The 25,377-nt window shown below is 43.6% G+C and overlaps 2 protein-coding genes across 3 annotated transcripts; one reads left to right on the top strand and one right to left on the bottom strand.

The window, feature by feature from the left end:
- The first annotated feature begins 3,249 nt into the window (after window positions 1-3,249).
- Window positions 3,250-14,863, top strand: LOC308587272 (alpha-1,6-mannosyl-glycoprotein 4-beta-N-acetylglucosaminyltransferase-like). 2 transcript variants are annotated; one of them, XM_081194744.1, is made up of 4 exons: window positions 3,250-3,374; window positions 5,142-5,321; window positions 7,626-7,773; window positions 11,250-14,863. In XM_081194744.1, the coding sequence occupies exons 2-4, from the start codon at window positions 5,220-5,222 to the stop codon at window positions 12,392-12,394; spliced, it is 1,395 nt and encodes a 464-aa protein (XP_081050870.1). In that variant the 5' UTR covers window positions 3,250-3,374; window positions 5,142-5,219; the 3' UTR covers window positions 12,395-14,863. The 2 variants fall into 2 exon arrangements, with proteins under 2 accessions (XP_081050870.1, XP_081050871.1); XM_081194745.1 differs by lacking the exon at window positions 3,250-3,374 and having other exon boundaries at window positions 5,141-5,321.
- Window positions 14,864-15,590: 727 nt separating this feature from the next.
- TIMM17A (translocase of inner mitochondrial membrane 17A) lies at window positions 15,591-24,618 on the bottom strand. The gene is made up of 6 exons (XM_081194808.1): window positions 24,466-24,618; window positions 20,869-20,968; window positions 20,380-20,443; window positions 18,731-18,859; window positions 18,169-18,279; window positions 15,591-16,771 (listed from the first exon to the last, which is right to left on the bottom strand). Exons 1-6 carry the CDS (start codon window positions 24,489-24,491, stop codon window positions 16,701-16,703), a joined length of 501 nt encoding a protein of 166 aa, XP_081050934.1. The 5' UTR covers window positions 24,492-24,618; the 3' UTR covers window positions 15,591-16,700.
- Between the last annotated feature and the right edge of the window lie 759 nt (window positions 24,619-25,377).

Here is a 25,377-nt window from a genome sequence, read left to right as displayed (position 1 = left end):
GGGTGTTTTGGCAGTTGTTTGTCTTCCTGCTCAGAGGCCCCTCTGATTTATAGCAGTAGCAGGAGACACGTTTCTCAAAGTTGTAAAAGGAAATTACAGGCTGGGAGCAAAGGTCATACTGACCATACAAATTACAGAATACAATCAAGCTGCAAAAACACAATTAAGAGTTGGTAAATAGCGAGATTTATTGTATAACAGAAAATAATACTAGGTGCCTCCCATTAGACTTGAGCCATATTTTCATAAGGTTAAAGGGCAAGAGCTAATGGGAACAGCAGCTGGCTGGGGAAAGGGAGTTGTAAATTGAAGAGGTTTGAAGCTGTTTTGAAACTGTTTTTACTTTGCAAAGGCCTTTTCTTCTAAAAAGCTATATATGTTAATGTATGAAATTTATTGGCTAAATGTAATTATGCAAAGGATTTAGAAAGTAAGAAATGTTAGATTCATATGTTAGATTCTTATTTCATTGATGGTGTGTGAGAAGGTGAACCCAAGATCTCTGTTATCATGAGCCATCTGTTTTAGCCATCTGTGTTGGAGTGAAGGGGTAATAGGGCAATAGGGCAAAAGGTGAAATGTTAATTAAGGTGCCTTGTTGAGGCAAATGTAAGATATATGGCTACTTGTCTGTCATTTATGGATAGAAGGAAATATAGCTCTTTGTCTCCCATAAAAGGTAATAGGAAATGGGTGTATCTTTTATGATTGGTTCTAGCAAACAGCCAATAGGAATTTCAACCAGGCTGATTGGACAGAGGTAGCCAAAGGAGGAGCAAGGGGGCTGGGCTGAGGAAATATAAGTGCTGGCCATCAGGGCTGGAGTGGGCAGAGCTTTTGGTAACCATATACCACTGTGCCTATCATTTATTTGTCTGACAAATAAATTATTATTTTAATTTCACTATTGCTGCATTGAACATTTCATTCCAGCTAAGCGTTAACCAGAAGCAGGGTGCTACAGTTCAAGTAGCTTTGCTGGCATGGAGTGCCTTCCATCAGCTTCAGCTAGTGGTCCAGCTGTGCCCCCATCTGGACAGGGATAGCCTGTTGTCGACACTCTTGTAACCTCCGTGTTAGATTATTGCAATGTGTTTTACTTGGGGCTACCTCTGAAGTTGGTTCAGAACATGGGCGTAGCCAGGATTTATGGGGAGGGGGCAAAACCAAGCTATCTGCAACTCTATTGGTCAGTTAGTAAAGTATTTATTGATTGATTTGATTTTAGAAGGAAGCTTCCTCCTCCCCCCCCCACCTACGCCCATGGTTCAAAAACTTCACCTGGTGCAGAATTCAGTGGCCAGCTTGCTCACTAGGGCAAGAGAATCCTGGTGTGACTGCACTGGCTGCTAATCAGTCTCCCAGCCCAATTCAAAGTGCTGATTTTGGCCTAGTAAAGGTAAAGGTAAAGGTACCCCTGACAGTTAAGTCCAGTCGCGAATGACTCTGGGGTTGCGGCACTCATCTCGCTTTACAGGCCGAGGGAGCCGGCATTTGTGGCATGTGGCCAGCATGACTGACCTATGAAGCTTTAAATGGCTCAGGACTGCAATATCTCAAGGATTGCCTCTCCCCGTATGAATTTTTCTTTATCCACTTTCTTCATGTCACGCATAATTTTATAATATTATATCCTGTCATCTCTTTCTCACCTTTTATATAAAGGTCCCAAATGCTGCAACCTTTTCTCCACTTTGGGATTTTTTTCTATTGGAAATTGGGGGCACAGGTGATCAGTGTCTTTTCATCATCTTTTCCCTGGAAGAATCTGTCAGTGATCCAAAAAATATGCCTTGAGGGCTATCTGTGTACATTTAAAGCACACACACCCTTCCTGGGAATCCTAGGAAATGTGGCTTACCCATCACAAAGTTACAAGTCCCAGCATCCTTAACAAGCTTCCTGGGAATCCTAGGAAATGTAGCTTAGCCCTCACAAAGTTACAAGTCCCAGCATCCTTAACACACCCAATAACAAGAATTATTGGGTGTGTGCACACTTTAAATGTATGGTGTGTACACAGACCTAGTTTGTAACCCATGTTCCTCAATACCTGCTGAATAGGTATGGACAACGCACCTAACAAAACTCCCAGAGATCTGATCGCTCAGCTCAGATCTCACTACCTCATTGCCTTTGGAGTTTTGATAGCTCTTTAAGTGACCTGCAAGCTGCATGTTGCAGAAGGGACCATCTCTCCATTCCTGTTGCAATAATTCACCCACAAGGCAAACCATTCCCATCCTACACTTATGTCTTCCAAATGTCGGTTTTGTCCATGTTTATGGAGGATGGAATTTTATGCCCACTCACCTGGGAGTAAGGACACTTTCAGACAGTTGCTATTTTCTGTTGGGATTCAACTGCAAATTCGCGTTGCACAATTGATGTTGATTTGGTGTTCTTACACAACAAGCCTGCTTTCCCCACCCACCCAGAATCAGACTTTTTGCAAACAGGGAAGCAATGCACAGCAAAATGTAGGACAGCACTTGCTTGCCACAACTTGCTTGTTTAATATCCCTGCAAATGAATCAGAATGAGTGCTCAATAAGCTGGATTGGCCAGAATCTCACACAATTCGGTGGGGATTACTTCTTCTGAGTAGGTATGCGTAAGATCATGTTCTTCTAAATACACAAGTGCAGGCTGCAGATGTTTATCCTGCTCTGGGTTTCAGTGTCTTGAGAGTTGCTTCCTCCAATTCTTTCTGTATTTGCTTTCCTTTCTTCAATGTACAACAAAGGCCTTATTGACTGGCTCTGCCTTGGGCCAATGGGGAGGCTTCTGACCACACATCTATTCACTGATTTGTCATGGATAGTCTCTGCTGAAACTGCCGGGAAGTGGTTAAGCAATAAAAGCTAAGTGGAAAGAGCATTAGCTGTGCTGACTCCGTAGTATAAATAATATATGGAGAGAGCTCTATAGGTGTATAATGTTTCTGAGACAAACATTCGCTTTCTCCGCAGGCATTTCCCCTCGTATTATCTGCCTAAGACTGGGGCAAAGAGCCACCTGATGTGGAGAAGAGAGCAAATGATGAGAGAATCTTGAAAATACCTGGGTCCTTGCCAGCTGCCAGTGGAAAGGATGGTTGTGGAAGTCTGGTTGCATCACTCGGCTCTTGGAAGACCATTCTGAATCCTGTGCTTTGCTTGGCTAGGATGGTGCCTTTCTCTTTAGCCAACCTATCTGGGAGACTTTGAAGACTGGGGTCCTTCACAATACATCACTTCTCAATGGAGCATGACTTTCAGGTTCCTTCTTTTGCTGCTGTCACTTCCAGCCACACCCATGAAAGGAACCCACTGGATGAAGACATAGAGAGGTGCACTCTGCCCTGCTGGGACGGGACAAAGGTCTGTGAAAAGGTAGGCTTAGCAGTGCTTGGGCGATGCTAGTTTGCATCTCATTTTGGTGCTAAATGGAAACACTAACGTCTGATTGCCAAATGGACTGAGCAGGAAGTGGTTAGGTAAGAGCAGCACTGATTTTGCTTTTGGGCTGGGAGATCATATTAAAGAAAGGAGAGCTTGCCTTGTGTGGCTGTTGGCTGCACAGGGAATAGTATTGTGGGCAGATGTGCAGCCCAGTCCTGTGCTTTTTCTACTTTGAAGCAGAGTCATTGAATTCAGTGGGACTTCCTCCCGACTTGAAAGGTGGTGTAGAGTTACAATTTTAAACCTCTCTAGCATCACTTTAAAAGGTGAGGTGCAGATATTAGGCCAATCAGAATTAATTGATATTTTTGGGTGTTTTATGGCTGCTTTATTAGTATTTTGTTGACATTATCCAGATATTTTGTACTCTGCCTTGTTACATATTTATAAATGTGCAGATTATCAATTTATAGAAAAAATAAAATGAAAATATTCTACCACATACTTCGTTTGTAGTCTAACCTATTTTGCTTTCATTCCCTTCTGTTTATTTTCTTTACAGGGGGTTTCCCAGTGTCAGCCACATACTAGTTCAGGTAGATATTTATAAAGAGAGTTGGGTAAAAGAACCTTAAACTTACATTGTTTCAGGGTTACTATATATGGCAATGTGAAATTCTGCATTTTATCTGATCCATCCACTGCAGTTATTATGTTTGCAGATGATATAACCATAATGGGTCTAATTACAGGTGGAGATGAATCAGCGTATAGGGAAGAGGTTCAAAAAGTCTCCACATGTTGCCTAGAGAACAACTTGCACCTAAATATCAGCAAGACAAAAGAGATGGTGTTGGACTTTTGGAGGAAGAAAGAGGAACTAGCCCGTTGTATATCAGGGCTGTGTGTGTGGAGAGAGTCTCTTCCTTTAAATTCCTGGGAGTTTACCTTAGTGAAGACCTCACTTGGAAAATCAATACAACCCAGGTGGTTAGGAAGGCCCAACAGAGACTCCATTTCTTCAGGGTCTTGCAAAAGAACAATGTCAAACAAAAAATGATGATCTCCTTCTACCGGGCCACAATAGAAAGTGTCCTTTCATACTGTATAACAGTGTGGTATGCTGGTTTGACAGCCATGGACAGGAAGTCCCTACGGAGGGTGGTCCTCAGAGTTCGCTAGATGACATCGTGGGAGACCGCTGCCTCAGGAGAGCGAGGAAAATTCTTAGAGACGACTCACACCCTGGCCAGCACTTCTTTAATCTCCTACCTTTGGGCAGGAGATACAGACGTATAGTCAGCCGCACCAACAGGTTAAAGAACAATTTGGGCTGTTGGGCTGCTGAATGGAAATAATAATAATAATAATAATAATAATAATAATAATAATAATAATAATAATAATTAATAAATAATAAATGATTTTAATTTATACCCCGCCCTCCCCAGCCAAGACCGGGTTCAGGGCAGCTAACAACCAATAATAAAAACAAGCTGATTAAAATACAATTTAAAAAAGATTTTTTTTAAAAAAAAAATTAAATTAAAATAGTGGTGTAATTGACTTCCAACAAGCAGACAGAGCATGAACAACACTGAGTGTATGGGGGGGGGGGCTTGTTTAATTTCACTGCACACAGATGGTGTAGTGACAATAAAGGTCTATTCTTATTCTTCTTCTTATTATTATTATTAATTAGAAGAAAAGAACACAGATCTCAGCCTTTCTACTCAGATCTTCATTACCGCCCCCCAGGTAACAGCGTGAGGACCCAGGGCCTGTGGAGTTGCCAGCCTCTGGGAAGGAGCCCTCATATCCAGGGTTCCAGTTGCCATGCGGTTCTTCTTAAGGCGTTCACTTGCTGCAGCTATTTCCCTGCTGGTGTTCCTGCTCCTCGTAAGTCTGTCTCCTTGGACCCAAGAGGACTCTGAGACGGTGAGTATAGCATAAACCACATGTTCTGGGCAGAATAAAAGGAAACTGATACCCAACAGGCCTTGCTACTCCCATCCTGTTGTTCTGCGGTTTGGCTAGAAGCCAGGGATTCTGTCGAGACATTTCTGCAAATGTCTATCCCTGCCTCCGGGTCTGGTCTTGACCGGAAGGATACTGGAATCAGCAAGGGATACCCACATGACCTGAAGGTGCTGCTGTGCAATGCCAGGTCAATGATCCATAAAACCATTGTGATCCATGACTTGATCGTGGATGGAGGACTTGACCTGGCATGTGTAACAGAGACTTGGTTGGATGAAGCAGATGGGCCTGTCCTAGCTGCTGCTTGTCCTTCAGGTTTCTCTTACACACAGCAACCCAGGCCTAGCGGGCGGGGTGGGGGGGTTGCAGTGATTTTTAGGAAGTCATTAGTTTGCACCAGGTGTCCTATTGGGAAGATCCAGTTCTCTGAGTGCATGTTCTGGAGGTTGGGCAATAGGGGCAGTACAGGATTCCTTTTGGTATACCAACCTCCCTGCTGCACCAAGGATTCCCTGTCTGAGCTGCTTCAGGTCATGGTGGATGTTCTCCTGGAGATACCTAGTTTGGTTGTCCTAGGAGATTTTAACATCCACGCTGACATGACCTTACAAGAGGCTGCTAGGGACTTCGTGGAAAGCGTGGCCTCCATGGGGCTGTCCCTGAATAAGTCTGGCCCAACGCATAGCCGCGGACATGCCTTAGACCAGGCGTTCACCTCTATGGATGTTGGTGATCTGACATGAAGTAAAAGCGAAACTAAAGAAATGCCATGGTCAGATCACTTCCTGGTGCAACTGGACTTCCTCTCTGCAGGGAGGTGGGACTGATTCGGATGGTCTGCCCCCGCCACTTAATGGATCCAAACGGTTTCCAAAGAGTAGTAGGGGATGTTTTATCCCATGCTGATGGCCTTTCAGCTGATTCCCTGGTGGCTCGCTGGAATGTGGAGTTAACCAGGGCTATTGACTGTTTGGCTCCGAAGCGCCCTCTCCGATTGCATGGAGCCTGGACAGCTCCATGGTTTGCCACGAATCTGAGGGCAATGAAACAATCACTGAGATGGCTAGAGCACCAGTGGCTGATAACTCATTCTGAATCTGACTGGACACGGGTTAGAGCTCAATGTGGAGCCTACCAAGTGGCGATAGCGACGGTGAAGAAGACCTTATTGCATCTACGGATACCCAGCTCTACCTCTCTTTCAAATCAGAACCAGTGAAGGCGGTGAAGGTCCTGTGTGTCTGGAGGCAGTTGGACGATGGATGGCAGCTAACAGATTGAGGTTGAATCCTGACAAGATAGAAATACTGTTTTGGGGGGACAGGAGGCAGGCAGGTGTGGAGGACTCCCTGGTCCTAAATGGGGTAACTGTGCCCCTGAAGGACCAGGTGCACAGCTGTCCATGGAGGCGCAGGTCAATTCTGTGACCAGGGCAGCTGTTTACCAGCTCCATCTGATACGCACGCTGAAACCCTATCTGCCCACGGACTGTCTCACCAGAGTGGTGCATGCTCTGGTTATCTCTCGCTTGGACTACTGCAATGTGCTCTATGTGGGGCTACCTTTGAAGGTGACCCGGAAATTACAATTAATCCAGAATGTGGCTGCTGAGACTACATAACTCCAGTCTTGAAAAACCTGTATTGGCTCCCAGTACATTTCCAAGCACAAATCAAAGTGTTGGTGCTGACCTTTAAAGCCCTAAATGGCCTTAGTCCAGTATCTGAAGGAGCATCTCCACCTCCATCGTTCTACCTGGACGATCCAGCGCCGAGGGCCTTCTGGCGGTTCCCTCACTGCAAGAAGCCAAGTTACAGGGAACCAGGCAGAGGGCCTTCTCGGTAGTGACACCTGCCCTGTGGAACGCCCTCCCACCAGATGTCAAAGAGAACAACAATCAGACTTTTAGAAGACATCTGAAGGCAGCCCTGTTTAGGGAAGCTTAATATTTTGTTGGAAGCCACCAAGAGTGGCTGGAGAAGCCCAGCCAGAAGGGCAGGGTATAAATAAATTATTACTACTACTACTACTACTACTACTACTACTACTACTATTACTAGCCATCCCCTTTCTGCTTCCAAACTGATAGGCACTCACCTACCCGCTATTTTGAGCAGTGATTGTGGTAACATTGGGAGTTGCCAAGAACCTACCTTGCTTGTTGTCCCCATATCTAGAGATGCAGAGCCCATTGTGTTGGCCCACAGATGTGCTCTGGAACATATACTTTATTCTAAGTGTTGTTGTCCTGTTTTTTCACAGAGGGAAGTACGACAGTGGGCCCAGGATGTGGGGCTACAGCAATTGCACACTGACTGGAACCAACGTAGCCTCCAAAAGCTAGGGAATGCCACCAACTTCCCGAACATCTCTTATCGCTATCTTGCTGGCATCCCCCCACCCCAGAAAAGTGAGTACGGCACACCTCCCAAAAGGCAGATCAAAACTTCAGAGGTGCACAGCAGGCAATGGGTCCATTTTAGAAGTCCATGTTTGCATAGAATAAATTTGCATTTCAGGCTGTCGCAAGAGAATGTGGACTGTGCACACACAGATCTGTCACATCAGCACCATGCCTTTTATGTATTCTTGTACCACTTTAACAGTCATGGCTCTCACCCAAAGAATCCTGGGAACTGCAGGCCTTTGTGGTCAGTGCCCTTAACAGACTACAGCTCCCAGGAGTCTTTGGAGGAAGTCATGACAGCTAAAATGCTATAAGAGTGCTTTAAATTTACGGTGCGGGTGTGATCAGAGAGAACTGGGAATGTGGGATGCCTTTGTGGGCTCACTACTAGGATCTCATCTTTTGCTAAACGCAGACTTCTGCAGTAGAACCATGTTTCTGCCTTTAATTCTAGGGCAAGGGTCAGCAAACTTTTTCAGCAGGGGGCTGGCCCACTGTCCCTCAGACCTTGTGGGGGGCCAGACTATATTTTGGAAAAAAAATATGAATGAATTCCTATGCCCCACAAATAACCCAGAGATGCATTTTAAATAAAAGTACACATTCTACTCACGTAAAAACACACTGATTCCCGGACCGTCTGCAGGCCGGATTTAGAAGGTGATTGGGCCTTAGTTTGCCTTTGTTGCTGTTTAGTCATTTAGTCATGTCCGACTCTTCGTGACCCCATGGACCAGAGCATGCCAGGCACTCCTGTCTTCCACTGCCTCCTGCAGTTTGGTCAGACTCATGTTCTTAGCTTCGATAACACTGCCCAACCATCTCGTCCTCTGCCGTCCCCTTCTCCTTGTGCCCTCCGTCTTTCCCAACATCAGGGTCTTTTCCAGGGAGTCTTCTCTTCTCATGAGGTGGCCAAAGTATTGGAGCCTCAGCTTCAGGATCTGTCCTTCCAGTGAGCACTCAGGGCTGATCTCCTTCAGAATGGATAAGTTTGATCTTCTTGCAGTCCATGGGATTCTCTAGAGTCTCCTCCAGCGCCATAATTCAAAAGCATCAATTCTCCAGTGATCAGCCTTCTTTATGGTCCAGCTCTCACTTCCATACATCACTACTGGGAAAACCATAGCTTGAACTATACGGATCTTTGTCAGCAAGGTGATGTAAAAGTTGGGTTTTCTGTCCATTTCTGGCCTTACACTGCCACCCAGTGGGGAAATAGAGCTGGAAGCTTACAGTGTACAGGAACGCATAGCTTTCCTCCACTATTGTGCTTGCTATCAGGGAAAGAAGGAAAGGGGCAACTGCCCCTTCTGTCCATTTGCTCATTATCTGTACCTCCAAGGCAACAGGTGAGTATGTGGTTGATGCATCTCATAAGAACAGAAGGCAAGCCTCATGGATCAGGCCTGTTCCCATCTAGAACATCATCCTGTTCTCACAGTGGCTGACCTGTGGGAAACCTGTAAATTGAACCTGGGTGTATCAGCACTCTGCCCACCTGCAATTCACAGCAACTGGTATTCAGAGGCATAGTGGCTCAGACAATGGAAAATCTTCCTTTCCATCCAAAAAACATGTTTTGCTCACTTGCCTTCCTTGTCCACTGTACCCAGGAGGCCACTGGGTTCCTATAGTACCACAGATGTGGGGAAGGAAAAGGAGGGAGAGGCAGTGGAAAGGAGTATGAGGCACTGCAGCTATATCCTCTCCCACTGCCTCAGTGTGGGAGGATCTCTGGCTTCCAATGCACCAAAAATAGGTGTGCATGGGCCCAAACAACAACACCTTCATGTCCTCTTTGTGTGCACGCACATTCAGGGCAACCTATGCCCTGCATAGATGCATGATGGTCCCTCACCTCCCTTCTCAGAAAATGGAAATGCTCACCTGTGCTTTTGCTGTCACTTCATTTGGGGGTGATTTTTCCTATGTTTTCTGATTTGATGCTGGGACAGGTACAGAAACATTCGTGCTGCTGTACCACAGGTAATATTCACAGGGGTGTTTATTTTTTTAAGAGAGCAAAGGAGCATATATGTCACATTCTTTTCACTTTTGCTCAGATTGGCCAGATCTTCCAGGCAACCTGGTTTCAAAACTTGTAATTGTCATGTTTCCTAAAACATTCAGATTTTTTAAATCCCATTGGCACTCAACAATGTTGTTGTGAACCCAAGCCACAGACCCCGAGCTAGAGGAAAGCCTATTGGGGTTCGTGAAAAGCAGGAGTTCCAAGAAGAGTCTTAACCACCAGAGTGCAGAGTTCTGATGCTTTATTGAAGATAGGTATAGGCTTACAGCAAAGCAGCCTGCCTGTTCCCCTTGCCCTGGCTCAAAGCCTTCTGTGGGACGGACTCTACAGCAAGGAGACAGCTTGTCCGCACCCAAGCAAAGATATATACAGTATTTATACAGCAGGGCAGTCTGTGTCAGCCACCTGACCAAGTTGCAGGTATCCAATACCCAAAACATGATAGGTAGTTCTTCTTCTGGGCTCTGAGCCCAACATCCCAGTTCCCACTGATAAGGGTACCATCAAAGCAAACCAATTAGGATATCAAATCAGGCATGTGTAAACATATATGAGCTCATAGCCATAGCAACTACCAATTAATTGTAGGCCTATCTTGAGTGCCAAGATGATGCAAGCACAGCTTCCAGAGCCATTCACCTTTGGTACAACACAACCATTTTATGGGTCAAAAGTGCACACTATCACTTTCTTGCTGCTGGTGAATAGGACTTGTGCAACAAACTTGTCTATGTTAGCCAGGACCTATCTAAATTTGAAATTTAGGATTTCAGAACATTCTGAAATTAACAGAAGAATCTATCTCCAGGCAAGTTACATAAAAGCCAGCTGAAGATGTAGAGCACAAAGGTTTTGATCTGGGCCGATCCTTTCATACACAAAGATGGTCATTTGTTGGCCTGATCCAGACGCATGTTGAGTAGGCAGAGTTTGAAATCCAAACTCATAAAGCTAACAGGGTGGGAGAAATTATCCCCACAGACATGCAACCCTTTAATGGTTGAGTTTATTTTTAATATACTAAACTGACCTAGAATTCTTCATATATTCCAAGTCCGTTTTGTCAACTTAGCAAAAAATTATGGTCAGAAATGTCCTGAGATGACATTTTAGCAGAAATTGAATAACTCTGCATCAAACAGTAACAACACTGTGCCTTGCCTTTTCTGTTCTGCAACTCTAAACAACAGTTTTGCTAAATGTTGGTCTGACATTAGCTAGAGATTTTTCCAGAATAAAATCCTGGATTCACAAATGCATGCTAAAGCACTTTCATTTGTCTGTCTTGAATTTACTGCCAGCCTCTTTGATTTAGCGATGTTCTTGCGGATTTGTGTAGATGCAAGGAACTGCTTTTCCCATTGATTGGAAACAATATGCCTGTTATACTCTGCTGCCAGCCTGCCTTGCATTCATGAGGTGTCTCCCCTTTGGCTCCTGATTTCAGAGTTTCTGACTGTGGGGCTGTGTTCTGTCAAGCGGAAACGAGAGAACTACCTTCTGGAAACCCTGCAGTCTATCTTTCAACAATCAACGCGTGAAGAGCTGAGAGAGGTGGTGGTGGTGGTCCACTTAGCTGATTCAGACCAGGAGTGGAATTCTCAAGCACTGGAGAAAATTGCCAAGAGGTTTGCTCCGCAAGTCTTGCTGGGCCGCCTGCTGGTCATCCATGCTCCTTCTGAATACTACCCTCCCTTGGAAGGCCTGAAACGGAATTTCAATGATGCCGAAGACCGTGTGCGATTCAGATCGAAGCAGAATGTGGATTACGCCTACCTCATGAACTTTGCAGCCAACCTCTCCACCTACTTTCTCATGATTGAGGATGACGTCCGTTGTTCCAAGTCCTTCTCCACGGCCATCAGGAAGTCTGTGGCATCTCGGGAAGGCTCCCCCTGGGTCACCCTCGAGTTCTCCAAGCTTGGCTACATTGGCAAGCTTTACCACTCCAGCGACCTGCCCCGTCTCGCTCAGTTCCTTCTGCTTTTTTACCAAGAGATGCCCTGTGACTGGCTTTTTGTGCATTTCCGCCTCCTTCTTACTCAGAAGGACGCGATCCGTTTCAAGCCATCCCTATTCCAGCACATTGGCCACTACTCTTCCTTCCAGGGCACAGTAAACAAGCTGAAGGATGAAGACTTTGAAGAGGACCTCTCCACACACCCTGACAACCCCCCTGCAGATATGATTACAGATATTAAGACGTTTGAGAATTACCTTCCCAGCAAGGCTTACAGCAACATGGAAGACTACTTCTGGGGCAAGGACCCCTCTGCTGGGAATTCATTCACAATTGTTTTTAAGCAAGCTACCCAAATCTTCCGCATCCAGATCCTCACAGGCTCCAAACAGCGCCCAGGAGACTATCTCCGGGCGGGGATTGTGGAGTTGGGCACCCAGAAGGGCCGGGGTGGCTTGCGCTGTACTAGCTACACCCCAATTGGACACTTTGAGCATGGAAGCTTTGACAAGCAAGGCCTGGAGGGCAGGACTGCCTCTGCCCCCGACTGTGTGCGCATAACAGTGACTACGACTCAGAGTGAATGGCTGATCATAAGCAGCATTAGCATCTGGACGAAGGCTGGTCCCTGAACTGGATGACAATTTTAGTTCAAGCGCTCTCATGACAATCTTGTGATACTAAGGGTGGTAGACTGGTGGGGTTTTAATTTAGCCGAAGCCAGTAATTAAACATCCTACACCAAATCTGTAATTCAACAGAGGGAAGGTTAGCCTCCAAGCACAAAGAAGCACTTGGAACACAGGATGGAACAGAGATTTTTTTTGCCTTAGGAACTTAGATGTTCAGGTGGCTATCAACCTGATGGACAGTACTAGAGCTAGAGAACTGGTGGACAGTGTCCATCCTCCACTCTTTTGCCTCCCTAATGCACAGATGTGATTGCAAAATCACAGCTCACTTCCTTCCCAGGGAGAGCAGCTATGGGTGGCAGTAAGCCAAGAAAAGTCCTGTGAAGTGGTTTCTCTATTTCATCCTCCAGTTATGTTAACATTTCTATGTGCGGCTACACACTTTTTAAAAAATGGAATGTCAATGGGATCATGAATATGAACATGGACACAAGCTAGGCCAATCTGGTGACACAGAGAACTTAAGGAGAGAATAGCACTGTTTGGGTGCAGTTGAAAATACTGTATTATTGGTGAATGCAAAGATTTGTAACTACCATAGCAGCTTATTATGACCAAGAATGCAAACTCTGATGATGATGATGATAATAATAATAATAGTAATAGTAATAATTTATTACTTATACCCCACCCATCTGACTGGGTTGCTGCAGCCATGCTGGGTGGCTTCCAATAGAATATAAAAAACATAATGAAACATCAAGCATCAAAAACTTCCTGAAACAGATGTTACCTTCAGATGTCTTCTGAAAGTCATGTAGTTGTTTATCTCTTTGACATCTGATGGGAGGGCGTTCCACAGGGTGGATGTCACTACCGAGAAAGCCCTCTGCCTGGTTCCCTGTAACCTCACTTCTCTCAGTGAGTGGGAAAACGCTTATGGAGATGGCAGTATTGAGTCAGTAGCTCATGTGCTTCTAGCTTGCACTCTTCACGAAGATTTTAGGAGTGAGGTTCCTACTATCCATACCAGGTCGCTCAACCATTGCTACTGTGTCCGTCCTTCTAGCAGATCAAGACAATCAGGTGACAGCAAAAACTGCCAGGTTTTTACTAGGGGCAATCAGAATAAGATCTATTATTTGATTATTAACGTAAACTTCCAGAATGTATTTTGTATAGTTAAGTTTGTCTTTTACTTTATTTCTACGGCTACTGGCTGATGCAAATAAAGATTATTCTGATTCTGATTCTGGCATCTGATACAATGTACTAGGGTAAAAAATGTAGCACAGCAACCCCATAAATGACAGTGCAACAAGACAGTAGCAGTGAGTGGTATCGTACTTCTCATCAAAATGACTTGAAGCACATTTTTGCAAAAATTTTGTCTCTAAAGATTTTCCCCCTAAACAGCCATGTTTGTTCACCTGCGTTATCCTTGCTGCATTTGAGATTTCCCATTATTTAGCCAGATAGGCTCTATTGTTCAGCGGGGTAACTAGATTTAACTTTTTTACTTTTATCATATTGTCTGCCTTTTAATTCATCTACTCAACTAGTGCTCAAAATGCAGTCCTGAACTAAGCCACTACCAGTTTTGATCAACATGGAATAGTATGTCAATGTACCTTAAATCTATGTCATTGTACTGTAAATCTGAGAAACCCCTTCCCACAAAGGACATGTGGCACTTCAGTCTCATATATCTAAAAAAACTCTTGGTGATCAGGAGACTTTCCTTTGGAGGAACATATGTTAATGGCACAGAAAGACTGCTACATTTTTAGAATGCATGGGACCTGAAACAAAAAGTTCAAGTATGGCGTGTTCCTGCTCAATGCCAACCAGCCAATCCTGCCCTATTCTAGGGAGCTCCATTCCATCCCCCCTTCCAGATTTCCATTCCCATTCCCCTCAAACATCACTCAGCATTGTGTGGCCTTTGGGCACCATTTTGGAACTCCCTGTACACAAAGTTGTTTGTACTTCTGCACACCCAAAACCTCCTGCTACCTCTCTTGGGCACGAATGGAACCACACCCAGTGATCTTTGCTATTTGTATCTATGAGGGTTGAGCAGATATCAACTCTGGAATGCAAAAGCCCCATCCCTGGGCTAATGGAAGGTCTTTCTGTGTGAAGTAACAAACAGTTTCACAGAATCATAAAATTGTAGAGTTGGAAGGGACCAGGAGGGTCATCTGATTCAACCCCTGCAAGGCAGGAATCTTTTGCCCAATGTGGGGCATGAACCCACAACTCTGACATTAAGAGAATCATGCTCAACCAACTGAGCAAAACAAGGAGGCAGAGAATTAGCAAAGAACCTAAGAGTATTTTGGGGTGCAGTGTGCCTCTCTCTGAGGATCCGATGTAGGACAGTGGACTATGAATGCAGTGGTGCTTGTATCCATCTATGTTCTACTACGTCAATGTTTTTGTGAATAAACCAAATATTCAAAAATGCTGTAAGTATCCAGTGTTCCTTCAGGAGCTTACTCTCACTTAGGGAAGTTGTAATTGGGAGGTATAGTCCAATAATGTATTGAGGACATTAGTGCTCTATGCCAAACTCGTGCCACCTACTTCCATATCAGCCATTTTCTGTGGATTAGCCACACTTTGTTCACTCACTTCTATGAGGCATTAGCATGACATTGTGCTCAAAAACATCCCTCTCCCTTGTTTTCCCTGTTCAGTTTTCTCCAGAGCTCATAAAAGCCAACATTTTCAACACTACGGAACAACTGCAGGATTTTCTCAGGTGCAGGCAATCCATTGCATAGCTATTCTGTAGGTTGGGGGCTAGTTATGGGCCTATATGGATTGCTCTTGCCTGATCTGTGTCATCTCTTTAGAAATCCGCTCTTACCATTTTTACCATTCCCTTTCCAAAGACTAGTTTATCTGAAAGGTATGAAGACTTATCTGGGACTAGAGTATGACAATATTGCTTGCCCCTCTTGCCATGCCAAAGGGCAGGCTGGTGAGTGAGATCCACACAAGGTTTCCTCCCAATGCTGGAGCCACAAAGTGTGTGTGGGGGTGTGTGATGCCAATTCCCTCCCCAGCCCCCAAATTTGTATCTCTGCACTTGCTGAGAGCCAAAACAAACCTCTAATTGACTTGGCTTCTGAAGCCTTTCACCTTATACATTCAAGTTCTTCATTCACATAATTAGGTCAAAGACAAATGACATTTATAAATAACCACATTTAATGGAAAAGCACGGTCAGTAACGAGGAACACTGAACAATGCTGAATGTCTGGAATAGCAGGAGTATTTCAGCTTGTTCAATTCTCCACATTTATAGACACCTGCAAACAGATTTTAATTTAGGCAAAAGTAATCATCATTGATCCAGTTAAGAAGACTGTGGATGTAATATATTATCAATTCATATCTGGATGCGGAAAGTCCATTCAAAGTGTTAAAGAGATATTCAGGCTGTGCAAGTGTTGAATACGTTTTGGGGGTAATAGATTTACTCTGAATACTTCTCTTGTTTGAGAAGTAGACCCTACAACGTGCAAATTACACCATAAAATGATCAACATTCCACTCTTACATTAATATGTGAATTACATACAAGATCTAACTGTAAAGGATGCAAAATGGCCACTCAAACTTGAGTGTCCTGTAGCCCAGGACAACTCTGGAGAAAGCAAACTGAAGTCCTTAGGTACTCTGCAAAGAAATGGTAGAGTTTTTATGAACTATCTTCAGTAGTTCTGCTATGAATATATCCCTTTGAGTGCTTATGTTGGACCACTGTATTAAGAAAAATAATTACCACCTCTCACACCTGTCTGTGCATTAAAGATAGTAAGGAGGAGGAAGAAAATAAATACTCCCTATTCACTTCTGTCCCTAATTCCAATTGTATAGTATAAAACTGAAAGCAGACAGCAGACAGCCTCATTTGCCCTGATACTAGTCCACTCTTGTGGAAGACATCAGATCTTGGGCTAGGCAGCTCTGTTGCATTATGACTGTTCTTTTCCTTAAAATTGGCACCAGTGTGATAAATGCTACACTGTAAAGGCCACAGATTCCTTTCTTTCTGTAATACATTGCTTGATCCTCTTACCACAAGGCTTAATTAGAGAGTTTTTCAAGCACCTCATATCCACTTTGCAATAATAGAATCCTACTATTCATAATTATCTTTTAAATATTGTGAAAAGTACAGAAAACCAAGGTGCACACATCCAACGAAAAGTCTTCAAATAACGTTGCAATTTGCTCATTCATAAAGGATGACAATTTGTTGAACCGCACAAAACAGGAGGATACACAAAATCATTGATACTGCCTATAGTCCCCAAATGGAGAGGGCTGCAACTGAGATGGGTCTTCTGTAAACTGAGGGCCTGCATTTGAAACACAAAACAAACATTAAGTATTCAATGCTCTGCAGCATGTTAACAGTGGGTATGTCTTCAGATCAAGCATTTATAATTTACTCTACAATTGTTTTAAGTACCTACTAGTAGACCAAACATAAACTGCAAACACAGACTGAGATTAATCTGTTTCATACCCAGTGCTGTGCGATAGGAGATTTTGAGTATGAAAAGGGGCATGGATTAGCTCCTCAGCACTGTAAAATAACACTGGAGCTGACGGAAAGGAAGCCAGGCCATAGAGCCCACAAGGTATCTAGAGGATCTACGGCACAGGCTCTATGGCTGGAAACAGGAAGAGGGAAGATCAGACAGGGGCAGCAGGATCAAATATGAGTTTAGTGCAGCAATGAAGCAGAGGAAAACGACCCCTAAAACTTCTGAGTGGGAGGGTAAGCAAGCAGAAGATATTTTATGTTGAGCTTGGCTGCTGCACCAGCAGCAGCACGTATGGCAGTAATGGTAGCAATGGGGAACTGGCAGGCCACACAGCAGGAGGGGTACATGCAACTTACTGGTTGCTCACATATGCCCTATCAGCTAATAGTAAGGACCCTGAAGGTGGGAATTCCGGTCAGGAGGATATAGTGCAGGAGGTTAGTGGAGAAATAGGGCACTTTCAGCTACAAGCTGTATATTCCAGTGGGAAGTTAAATGCACATGGACATTTGCAAGTCGCCAAGGAAACATTCACAGTCCTGATGAAGCAGGTAAGACTCAATGAAATCAACTGGACTACTCCTGGGTAAATCTGCATACTTGGGCAATTTAGGCTATTCGTCATACATATCTTTCCAAAGCATCTTTGCTGCTTTGGCTAAACAGATCCCATAGGCACTACACATGGCATTGAGGGCATCTTCCCGTCAATTGTAAGCACAACCACTTATCCCACTGTATCCTCGTGAAAGCCTAGGATAAAACCTGAAAAGTGTTTCTTTCTGACAATTTCTGTTGATAATACAAGCTTTAGTGTAAATCATTAAAAGTTTAATGGTGTGAAATGCTGCATAAAGGCAACCACCTCACTGAGAATTAATCCATATATGGTTCAAGAACTATTCTTAATAGTTGGTTTATATCAGTTTGCATTTCCCAATTCTGTGAAGATATCAAAATATTAATCTTATGGATTAATCCATAAGCCATAAGAAAGCTCATCTTGTCACACTCCTACTCTCCCAGATTCCTCAATATTATACCATCTTAATTTCCCTAACAAACCATTTGGTTTAAAGATCTTTATGTACTTTAGAATACCCTTCCCTCAGATAAACAGAAGTCAAATGGCTAAAAAGCGTAAAGTCTCAAGGAATCATGACTAACATCTTGTGTTGCATCCCAAGCTGTGATAGGCATCTTACCATTTGGAAACTGTGTAGACGCAAACCTCGTTAATAGGATACCAGCTCCTTCAATTAAAGCCAGAAGAATTCCTCCCATAGCTGCAGACCCAACCATGGCAACTGGCCCATCTGAAAAGAGGTAGAATATGAAAAAGGTTGCTTTTAAAAATATTTTATTATGGTACAGCAGATTATTTCACAAACACTATTGGAAATGTCAGCTATGTGTTATGTGCGCATCTTTGCTAGGAGAATAATTGAGCTAATACAGGAAAGAAATAGCAGTACGGATTGTTTACCAAATAAAAGGCATTCAATGATTCTATTCTTGAGTGAATTTACAACTCAATTTTTTCCCCTCTCAATGCTAAAATTGTCGAAGTTCCTATCCTAGCAATATTGATGCAATCATGTGTTCATTATAAATTCTTACTTTTATAAACAATACAACCCTTACCGCGGAAAGAATGGTCAAGCACATATGTGCACATAAGACTGTCTAACATTTTTTTAAAGTGACATTAAAATATTTTCAATGAAATATTTCCAATAAACATTCACTCCAAACTGGTGTTCTTACTTCTTGCAGCTAATATAGCTCCGGTTAAGGCACCACTAGTGATGGAATTCCAAGGATCCTCTTTTCCTCTTGCTTTCACCATACTGCAGTCAATCATGGAGAAGAGACCACCCCACACAGCAAAGCTACCTATTTGAAGGGGAAAGATACCTGGGTTCAGAACTGGCGAAAACAGTACTTAACAACAGTTTCCTTATTTGGGTTTCTGGATATTAGTTTCATGTTCCCAGCAAAGGAAATGGTTACTGTAGATATTCCGCTTCAAGCCCACAACAGAAGCAAAGGCAAATTCATGACAAAATCTGCCAATAATTATTCAGGAAGCTGACAATACACAAATGTCTTCATAAGTATAATTCCTAAAAAGGTAAAGGACCCCTGACTGGGGTTGCGGCACTCATCTCGCTTTACTGGCTGAGGGAGCCAACGTTTGTCCATAGACATATAGCCAGCATGACTAAGCTGCTTCTGGCGAAACCAGAGCAGAATACAGAAACACCGTTTACCTTCCCGTTGGAGTGGTAGCTATTTATCTACTTGCACTTTGATGTGCTTTCGAACTGCTAGGTTGGCAGGAGCAGGGACCAAACAACAGGAGCTCACCCCGTTGCGCGGATTCGAACTGCCAACCTTCTGACCGGCAAGCCCAAGGCTCAGTGGTTTACACCACAGCGCCACCCGCGTCCCATAATTTCTATCATGTTAACTAAAAATCCCGAAATAACAATAAAGTCTCTCACTATCCAGATTCTCCTTTCCTAACAGACTCTATTCACTGCACTCTACAGTTGAATCTACTGGCCGCCACCAGTCGTTTCTCATCAACAGTTCAAAGCTCTGGAGCACTATATTCTGTGCAAGTCCTCAATCCGCTTAGCAATATTAATAAAACACAATTAGTATCTTAAAAACCAGGCACTTCAAAACGAAATCAGTTGAAACAAGACAACTGTTTTATTTGGCTGCCTGCCCAGTGGCAGGAGAACAGGAGCAAATGCCTGATGTTGGCTGTGCTTGCACATTGCGCTAAACCACAGTTTAGAGTGACATTCATGAGTTACACTGAGAAGTTGATTTTTAAAAACAAACAAACATAAGAAAAGGCACCCTGCTCATTTTCAGAAAAGCACCAAGTAGATATTTTGGTCAGGGCCACAATCCCACACAGATCCCTAAAATGTGTGCAGGTGCCACTGATTTCCATAGATTCTACGTACACTTACCAGTGCACATTAGATTCTTTCATTTTAAAATATGGAAGCATAACCCTGAACAAGTCTCATCTGCACTTTTCCAGACCGTGCAACAGTACATATTACTAAGTACCTCATAAAGTTGGAGAGAAAGCTATGTAAAGCCCAAGATAGGCTTACAGAGCTAAAACTGGTATTGGATATGGGTTGTGTTAAAAAAAGGGGGGGGGGAAATGTTAAGAGGTAGCAGTGAGGGGAAACATAGAAAGCAGAAAACAACATAGTCCATAAGAAACCAGTTGTATAATTCAACACACGTGTTCTTGGAATAGAAATGTTTCATCATCCCATTCATTTAAGAACATTTATGTACTGAAGGGAAGGGAAGTGAAAACTGTTACCAATATCCCTTTAAAAACAGAACAGAAAAAGAGATTGTGTAAATAGTGCAACTACCTCCCAACTGTGGTGCTCTGGTTTTAATAGCTGTCACACTACCACGCAACCGATAATTTACACCCTGAAACAGATAAAAGAAAGAAATTGGAACAATTTCAATAGTTGAAGCTCTTCACATGCTGAATTTAGGATGCATTTAGCCTGAAAACAACACACTTCATATTTTGTTTGCTGCAAGTTGCATGTTTTGTCAGTTATCTTGTTTCTGTATAGCACCTCACAGAAAAAAGGGATTAAAAAAAAACAAAAAACATAAAGAACTGTTTTTATTTGCACATTGGTTTCATCTTCTGAGCTAAGCTCAAGAGGTTCTAAGCATCTAATTTTCTTTCTCATTGAAGGCCCTTCTATGCCTGATTCTGCCACGTCCTGAAATAGACCTTGATAGAGTTGTCTCCATTTAAAAAAAATATGTGCATTAATTTTCACTGTCACTAAAAAAAATATCATCATAAACCTTACCCACAAGAAATCATTTCAACTCACCACTGGGGAATTTCTGAATCCTTTGACAGCTTGAAAGATGCCACCGCCGATGGCTCCCATTGTGAAAGCACCACCGCAGTCGTCCACTATTCTCCAAGGGCTAAATGAAAGAACACATACATTCATGTGCTCAGTCTCGCAAACATCACATCATAGTAAAACAAACAAATGGATCACTTTATTATTTTATAACCTTATTCACTAAACCTAAAAAGATTATCTACCTAAAAGATTGTCTCACCTCTTACATATTCAAGAGATCACTGCGCTCTGCAGGAGAGGGCCTACTGCAGATTACATCTCATCAAGGCATCTGTTCTGTATAATGTCATAATTGGCCATTTCGTGTGGCAGCACCCACCATTTACAATACTTTCCCATTACATATCAGGCAGGCGCTGTCTCTATTGTCTTTTTGGCACCTACTGAAGACTCTTCTTTTTCCACAATCCTTTTAAGTGGAGATCCCCGCCCCCCTCGAGGGTCTGGTATCTGTTTTAAACGTTGATGTTATTATTGCTAATTGCTTTATGTTTCATAGGAAGTTATTCATAAATGGAAATAAATGAAGGACATACGGCATTGTAAAAGTATAACAACCATTTCCCATTAACTATATACTCAAAATCTCTCCTCCGTTTTTTGCCATTGCAGAAAATTATTGGGTCTGGAACACTTAAGCTTTAAACTATACTTCAGAGGTCATCAACCAGCTTGGACTCATCTGTAAACTAGAGAAGCTGCTGTGGGCACCACACACAACGAAGCAGACACATGTATTATATTGGCTATAATTTCAACCCCAAGGTGGTTGTCACCAATGGAGGCAAAAGCTCAAAAAAGGCTCAATATGGAGGCCAAGTGGCCAAAATATTGGGAGATTCTAGAGCAAGGAGGAGACAAATTGAAATTGCAGAGTTTTGAGAAATTAAAAGATAGAGTGCGAGATTGGCTTCATTATTACCAAATAAGAGAGGTATATAATTTAGATAAAAAAATTGGCTTCCAGGTGGAAAAATCAAAGTTGGAAACAGAATTGTTAGAACCCAATACTAAGATACTTTCAAGAATGTATAACTTGCTGTTAAAATGGTATACTCAGGATGAAACGGCAAGATCTGCTATGATTAAATGGGCACAAGATGTTGGACATAACATTATGTTTGCTGACTGGGAACAGTTATGGACCACAGGTATGAAATTTACGGCATGTAATGCCTTAAGAGAGAATATTATGAAAATGATATACAGGTGGTACATGACCCCAGTCAAGCTTGCAAAAATTTATCATTTGCCCGACAATAAATACTGGAAATGTAAAGAAACAGAAGGTACATTCTTTCACCTTTGGTGGACGTGTCCAAGGATTAAGGCGTTCTGGGAGATGATATATAATGAAATGAAAAAGGTATTTAAATATACCTTCCTGAAGAAACCAGAGGCCTTTCTCCTGAGCATGGTCGGCCAATTGGTGCCAAAGAAGGATAGAACTTTCTTTATGTATGCAACAACAGCAGCAAGACTACTCATCGCGAAGTATTGGAAGACCCAGGAGCTACCCACACTGGAAGAATGGCAGATGAAAGTGATGGACTACATGGAATTGGCAGAAATGACTGGCAGAATCCGTGACCAGGGAGAAGAGTCGGTGGAAGAAGACTGGAAGAAATTTAAAGACTACCTGCAGAAGCACTGTAAAATTAAGGAATGTTAAAATGACGTTTGATTGGAAAGAAGGGGTATTGGTAAAAAGACTTTTAAGAAAATGTAAGTGGGGATTGATAAAGGATAAATGCTAGAGGGTAAGGATTTGCTGAATTTAATATTTGAACTGGAATACAAAATGGGAGGTGTGAGGAGGTCAAGAAACTAGTGAATGAAGTATAAGAGATGAAAATATTAATTTATTCTTTGTTCTGTTTTTTTGTTTTTCTTTTCTCTTCTTTTTTTTCTTTCTTTCTCTTGCTAATGGTTTGTTACTGTGTACTTTTTATATGTTTTGTTTTTGTATGCTTTTACTTTTGAAATTTTTCTTATGTTCAAATTTTGAATTTTTTTATTGTTTATGAAACTTTAATAAATATTATTATTATAATATATATATATATATATATATGCTTTCGTAGATTTTCACGGGTACAGGAATGTAGGTTTTGGTGTCTTCGGGTGTCTTCCCGTGTAAGAGTTGGGGTGTCTAGGCGACGTTTCGACGAGGTCTCACTCGTCATCTTCATGAAGATGACGAGTGAGACCTCGTCGAAACGTCGCCTAGACACCCCAACTCTTACACGGGAAGACACCCGAAGACACCAAAACCTACATTCCTGTACCCGTGAAAATCTACGAAAGCAAATATCTCACCTCTACGGGGAGGAAACCTTCCTGAAGATGACGAGTGAGACCTCGTCGAAACGTCGCCTAGACACCCCAACTCTTACACGGGAAGACACCCGAAGACACCAAAACATATATATATATATATATATGCATGCTATAATTTCAGGACTATTTTTCCCCAAGAGGGGGGAAACCTGTGGATGCCAGGGAAGGTCTTTGAAGGTGATGTCTGTCTGCGCACCCTGTGTCTCTCCAATTCTCCATCCACTATGGTCCCGCCCCCCATTCATTAACACAGGTCAAAACTGATGACTTGCAGAGGTTTCCCTTCTTACATTGCTCCAAGCACTTCAATTGTCCCCCTTCCACTCTCCCCTCCAATACTAGGCCAAAGGCTGCATGCGCCTCTTGAATGATTTACAAATGCAAGCCATCTTCCCACCCCAACCCATGTACAATGAATCTAGCAACCTCATCCATAAAGTGCTGGCAAGGTGTTCACTGATCCCACTGTTCTGCAGCATTATATTTTTTGTTTGCATAGTCCTACAATGTTTTTAATCTTAGAAAGCAAAAGTGTACACTCAGCATCTCTTAAACCAACCCGCTTTTAAGTGTAACCTGAGCATGTGCCATGTTGCTGAAGAATACACATCATGCACTGGTGGTATCAGTCCAGCAATTTCCTACAAAGCCTCAGCAAATTGGAAGCAATATGGGTGAAGGACGCACGAGAAACTGGCCAGTATTGTCCCCATGGAGCTGCAGAGCACCTTCTCTTATAGCCAGTTATAGCCATGTAAATCCAAGTTGCCACATGGGAGATTAAAAGGGCACTCCGAGGAGCTTCCAGTTTAGCAAAAAGACGCCCTCCTTTCTGCAATTGCGTTCCGCCAAAGGACAAAATGGACCTGCCCATTTTGCCTAGGCACAGGGAGCTTCAGCCCATCCCGCGTCTCTGGGATCCTTTGGGATCGGGTACTTCATCCACCCGCAAAGGAGCTGGCCAACGCAGAAGCAAGGCGCTCCCCGCCGCCCCGGCCAAGAGAGGCTTCCCCAGCCCCTGCAAACGGTCAGGCGGCGGCGGCGGCGGCTGACCCACTCGCGGCTCCCCAAGGTCACTTGCCCGCCGCCGGTCCCGAAGAAAAGGAGGCTAAGCGGGTCTGCCAGTCCTGCCTGCTAAGGACCAACCCCGCCGCCCCTCCGTCCCGCTCTTCGTCTCTCCCGGGAGAAGCGGGAGGCGGAAATGCGGCTCCTCACCAAGGCTCGCGCGCGTACTCCTCCATCTTGGCTCCCGGCTTCCGTACCTATCTCGCTCGCTCAGCCGGCTGCCGGCATGCGAGTCACGTGGGGCCCCGCGCCTCCGCTTCCCCGCGAGACTCCTCTGAGCACGGCCATTGGTTGTCCGGCTTCCAGGAGCCGCGCCAATAGGAATGAGGAGAAGGGAGGAAAGAGAGCGACGCACTGTAGAATGATACGTACTGTTAATATTTGGTGAAGGACGCCGGCGGGGGGGGGGGGGGACGGTCATGATTCTGGCAAGTGTGATGTCGCTCACGTTTGTGGTACACCAAGAGAGGAACTTTCTGTACTTTGCAGAGTGGGATACTAGTTCGGTTTGAGAGCAAGAGTGCCAATTATATCTGCGAAAGAGCGTGACTCTACATTTATATCTCTATGTTTACAAACGAGGAGCGCCTCCTGCAGAGACGGCAAACACGGAGGCTATTTTGAAATTTCGCCATAGAACTAGAAATAGGATAGATGTGTTCTTCCTTGGTTTCCAACTCGCTTTTCCAAAGCAAAAGACAGACGGTAGAGATGCTGCGGCAGAACAACTCTGAGTCAATGTCGGCAGTTTTTTATGGGGAGTTCATTTCAAAAATATTCAAAAAGCAGCAAATGATGTTTTGGCATCGGAAAGGCTAACGCATTTATTATGGCATCAACCTTCCTGGATTACAGCCCATTTCATCAGATGCAGGAAGAGTTATGCTGAGTATCTGGCGCCCAAATAAATGGGGGCGGGTTAGTGTAGAAAGTGAGGTGGTGCGGGAGGAGGGAGCGAAGGAAGAACAGCACAAACAGGAGTAATTACGTGGCAATTCACGAAACAGTTGAGTGAAAAAGCAGTGTTAAAACAAAGCAAAACGAAAACAAAAATACTTTTAG

This window comes from Podarcis bocagei (assembly GCF_964188305.1).
Source record: "Podarcis bocagei genome assembly, chromosome: 5".
Taxonomy (NCBI): domain Eukaryota; kingdom Metazoa; phylum Chordata; class Lepidosauria; order Squamata; family Lacertidae; genus Podarcis; species Podarcis bocagei.
This window is presented reverse-complemented; position numbering and strand designations above follow the sequence as displayed.

Coding starts and splice junctions, on each gene's coding strand:
- TIMM17A (XM_081194808.1), bottom strand. CDS start 24,491: ATGGAGGAGTACGCGCGCGAGCCTTG. Junction 20,444..20,868: donor GATTCAGAAATTCCCCAGTG/GTGAGTTGAAAT, acceptor TATCTGTTTCAG/GGTGTAAATTATCGGTTGCG. Junction 16,772..18,168: donor GTCTACACAGTTTCCAAATG/GTAAGATGCCTA, acceptor TTTCAAATGCAG/GCCCTCAGTTTACAGAAGAC.
- LOC308587272 (XM_081194744.1), top strand. CDS start 5,220: ATGCGGTTCTTCTTAAGGCGTTCACTTGCTGCAGCTATTTCCCTGCTG. Junction 5,322..7,625: donor CCCAAGAGGACTCTGAGACG/GTGAGTATAGCA, acceptor GTTTTTTCACAG/AGGGAAGTACGACAGTGGGC. Junction 7,774..11,249: donor CATCCCCCCACCCCAGAAAA/GTGAGTACGGCA, acceptor TCCTGATTTCAG/AGTTTCTGACTGTGGGGCTG.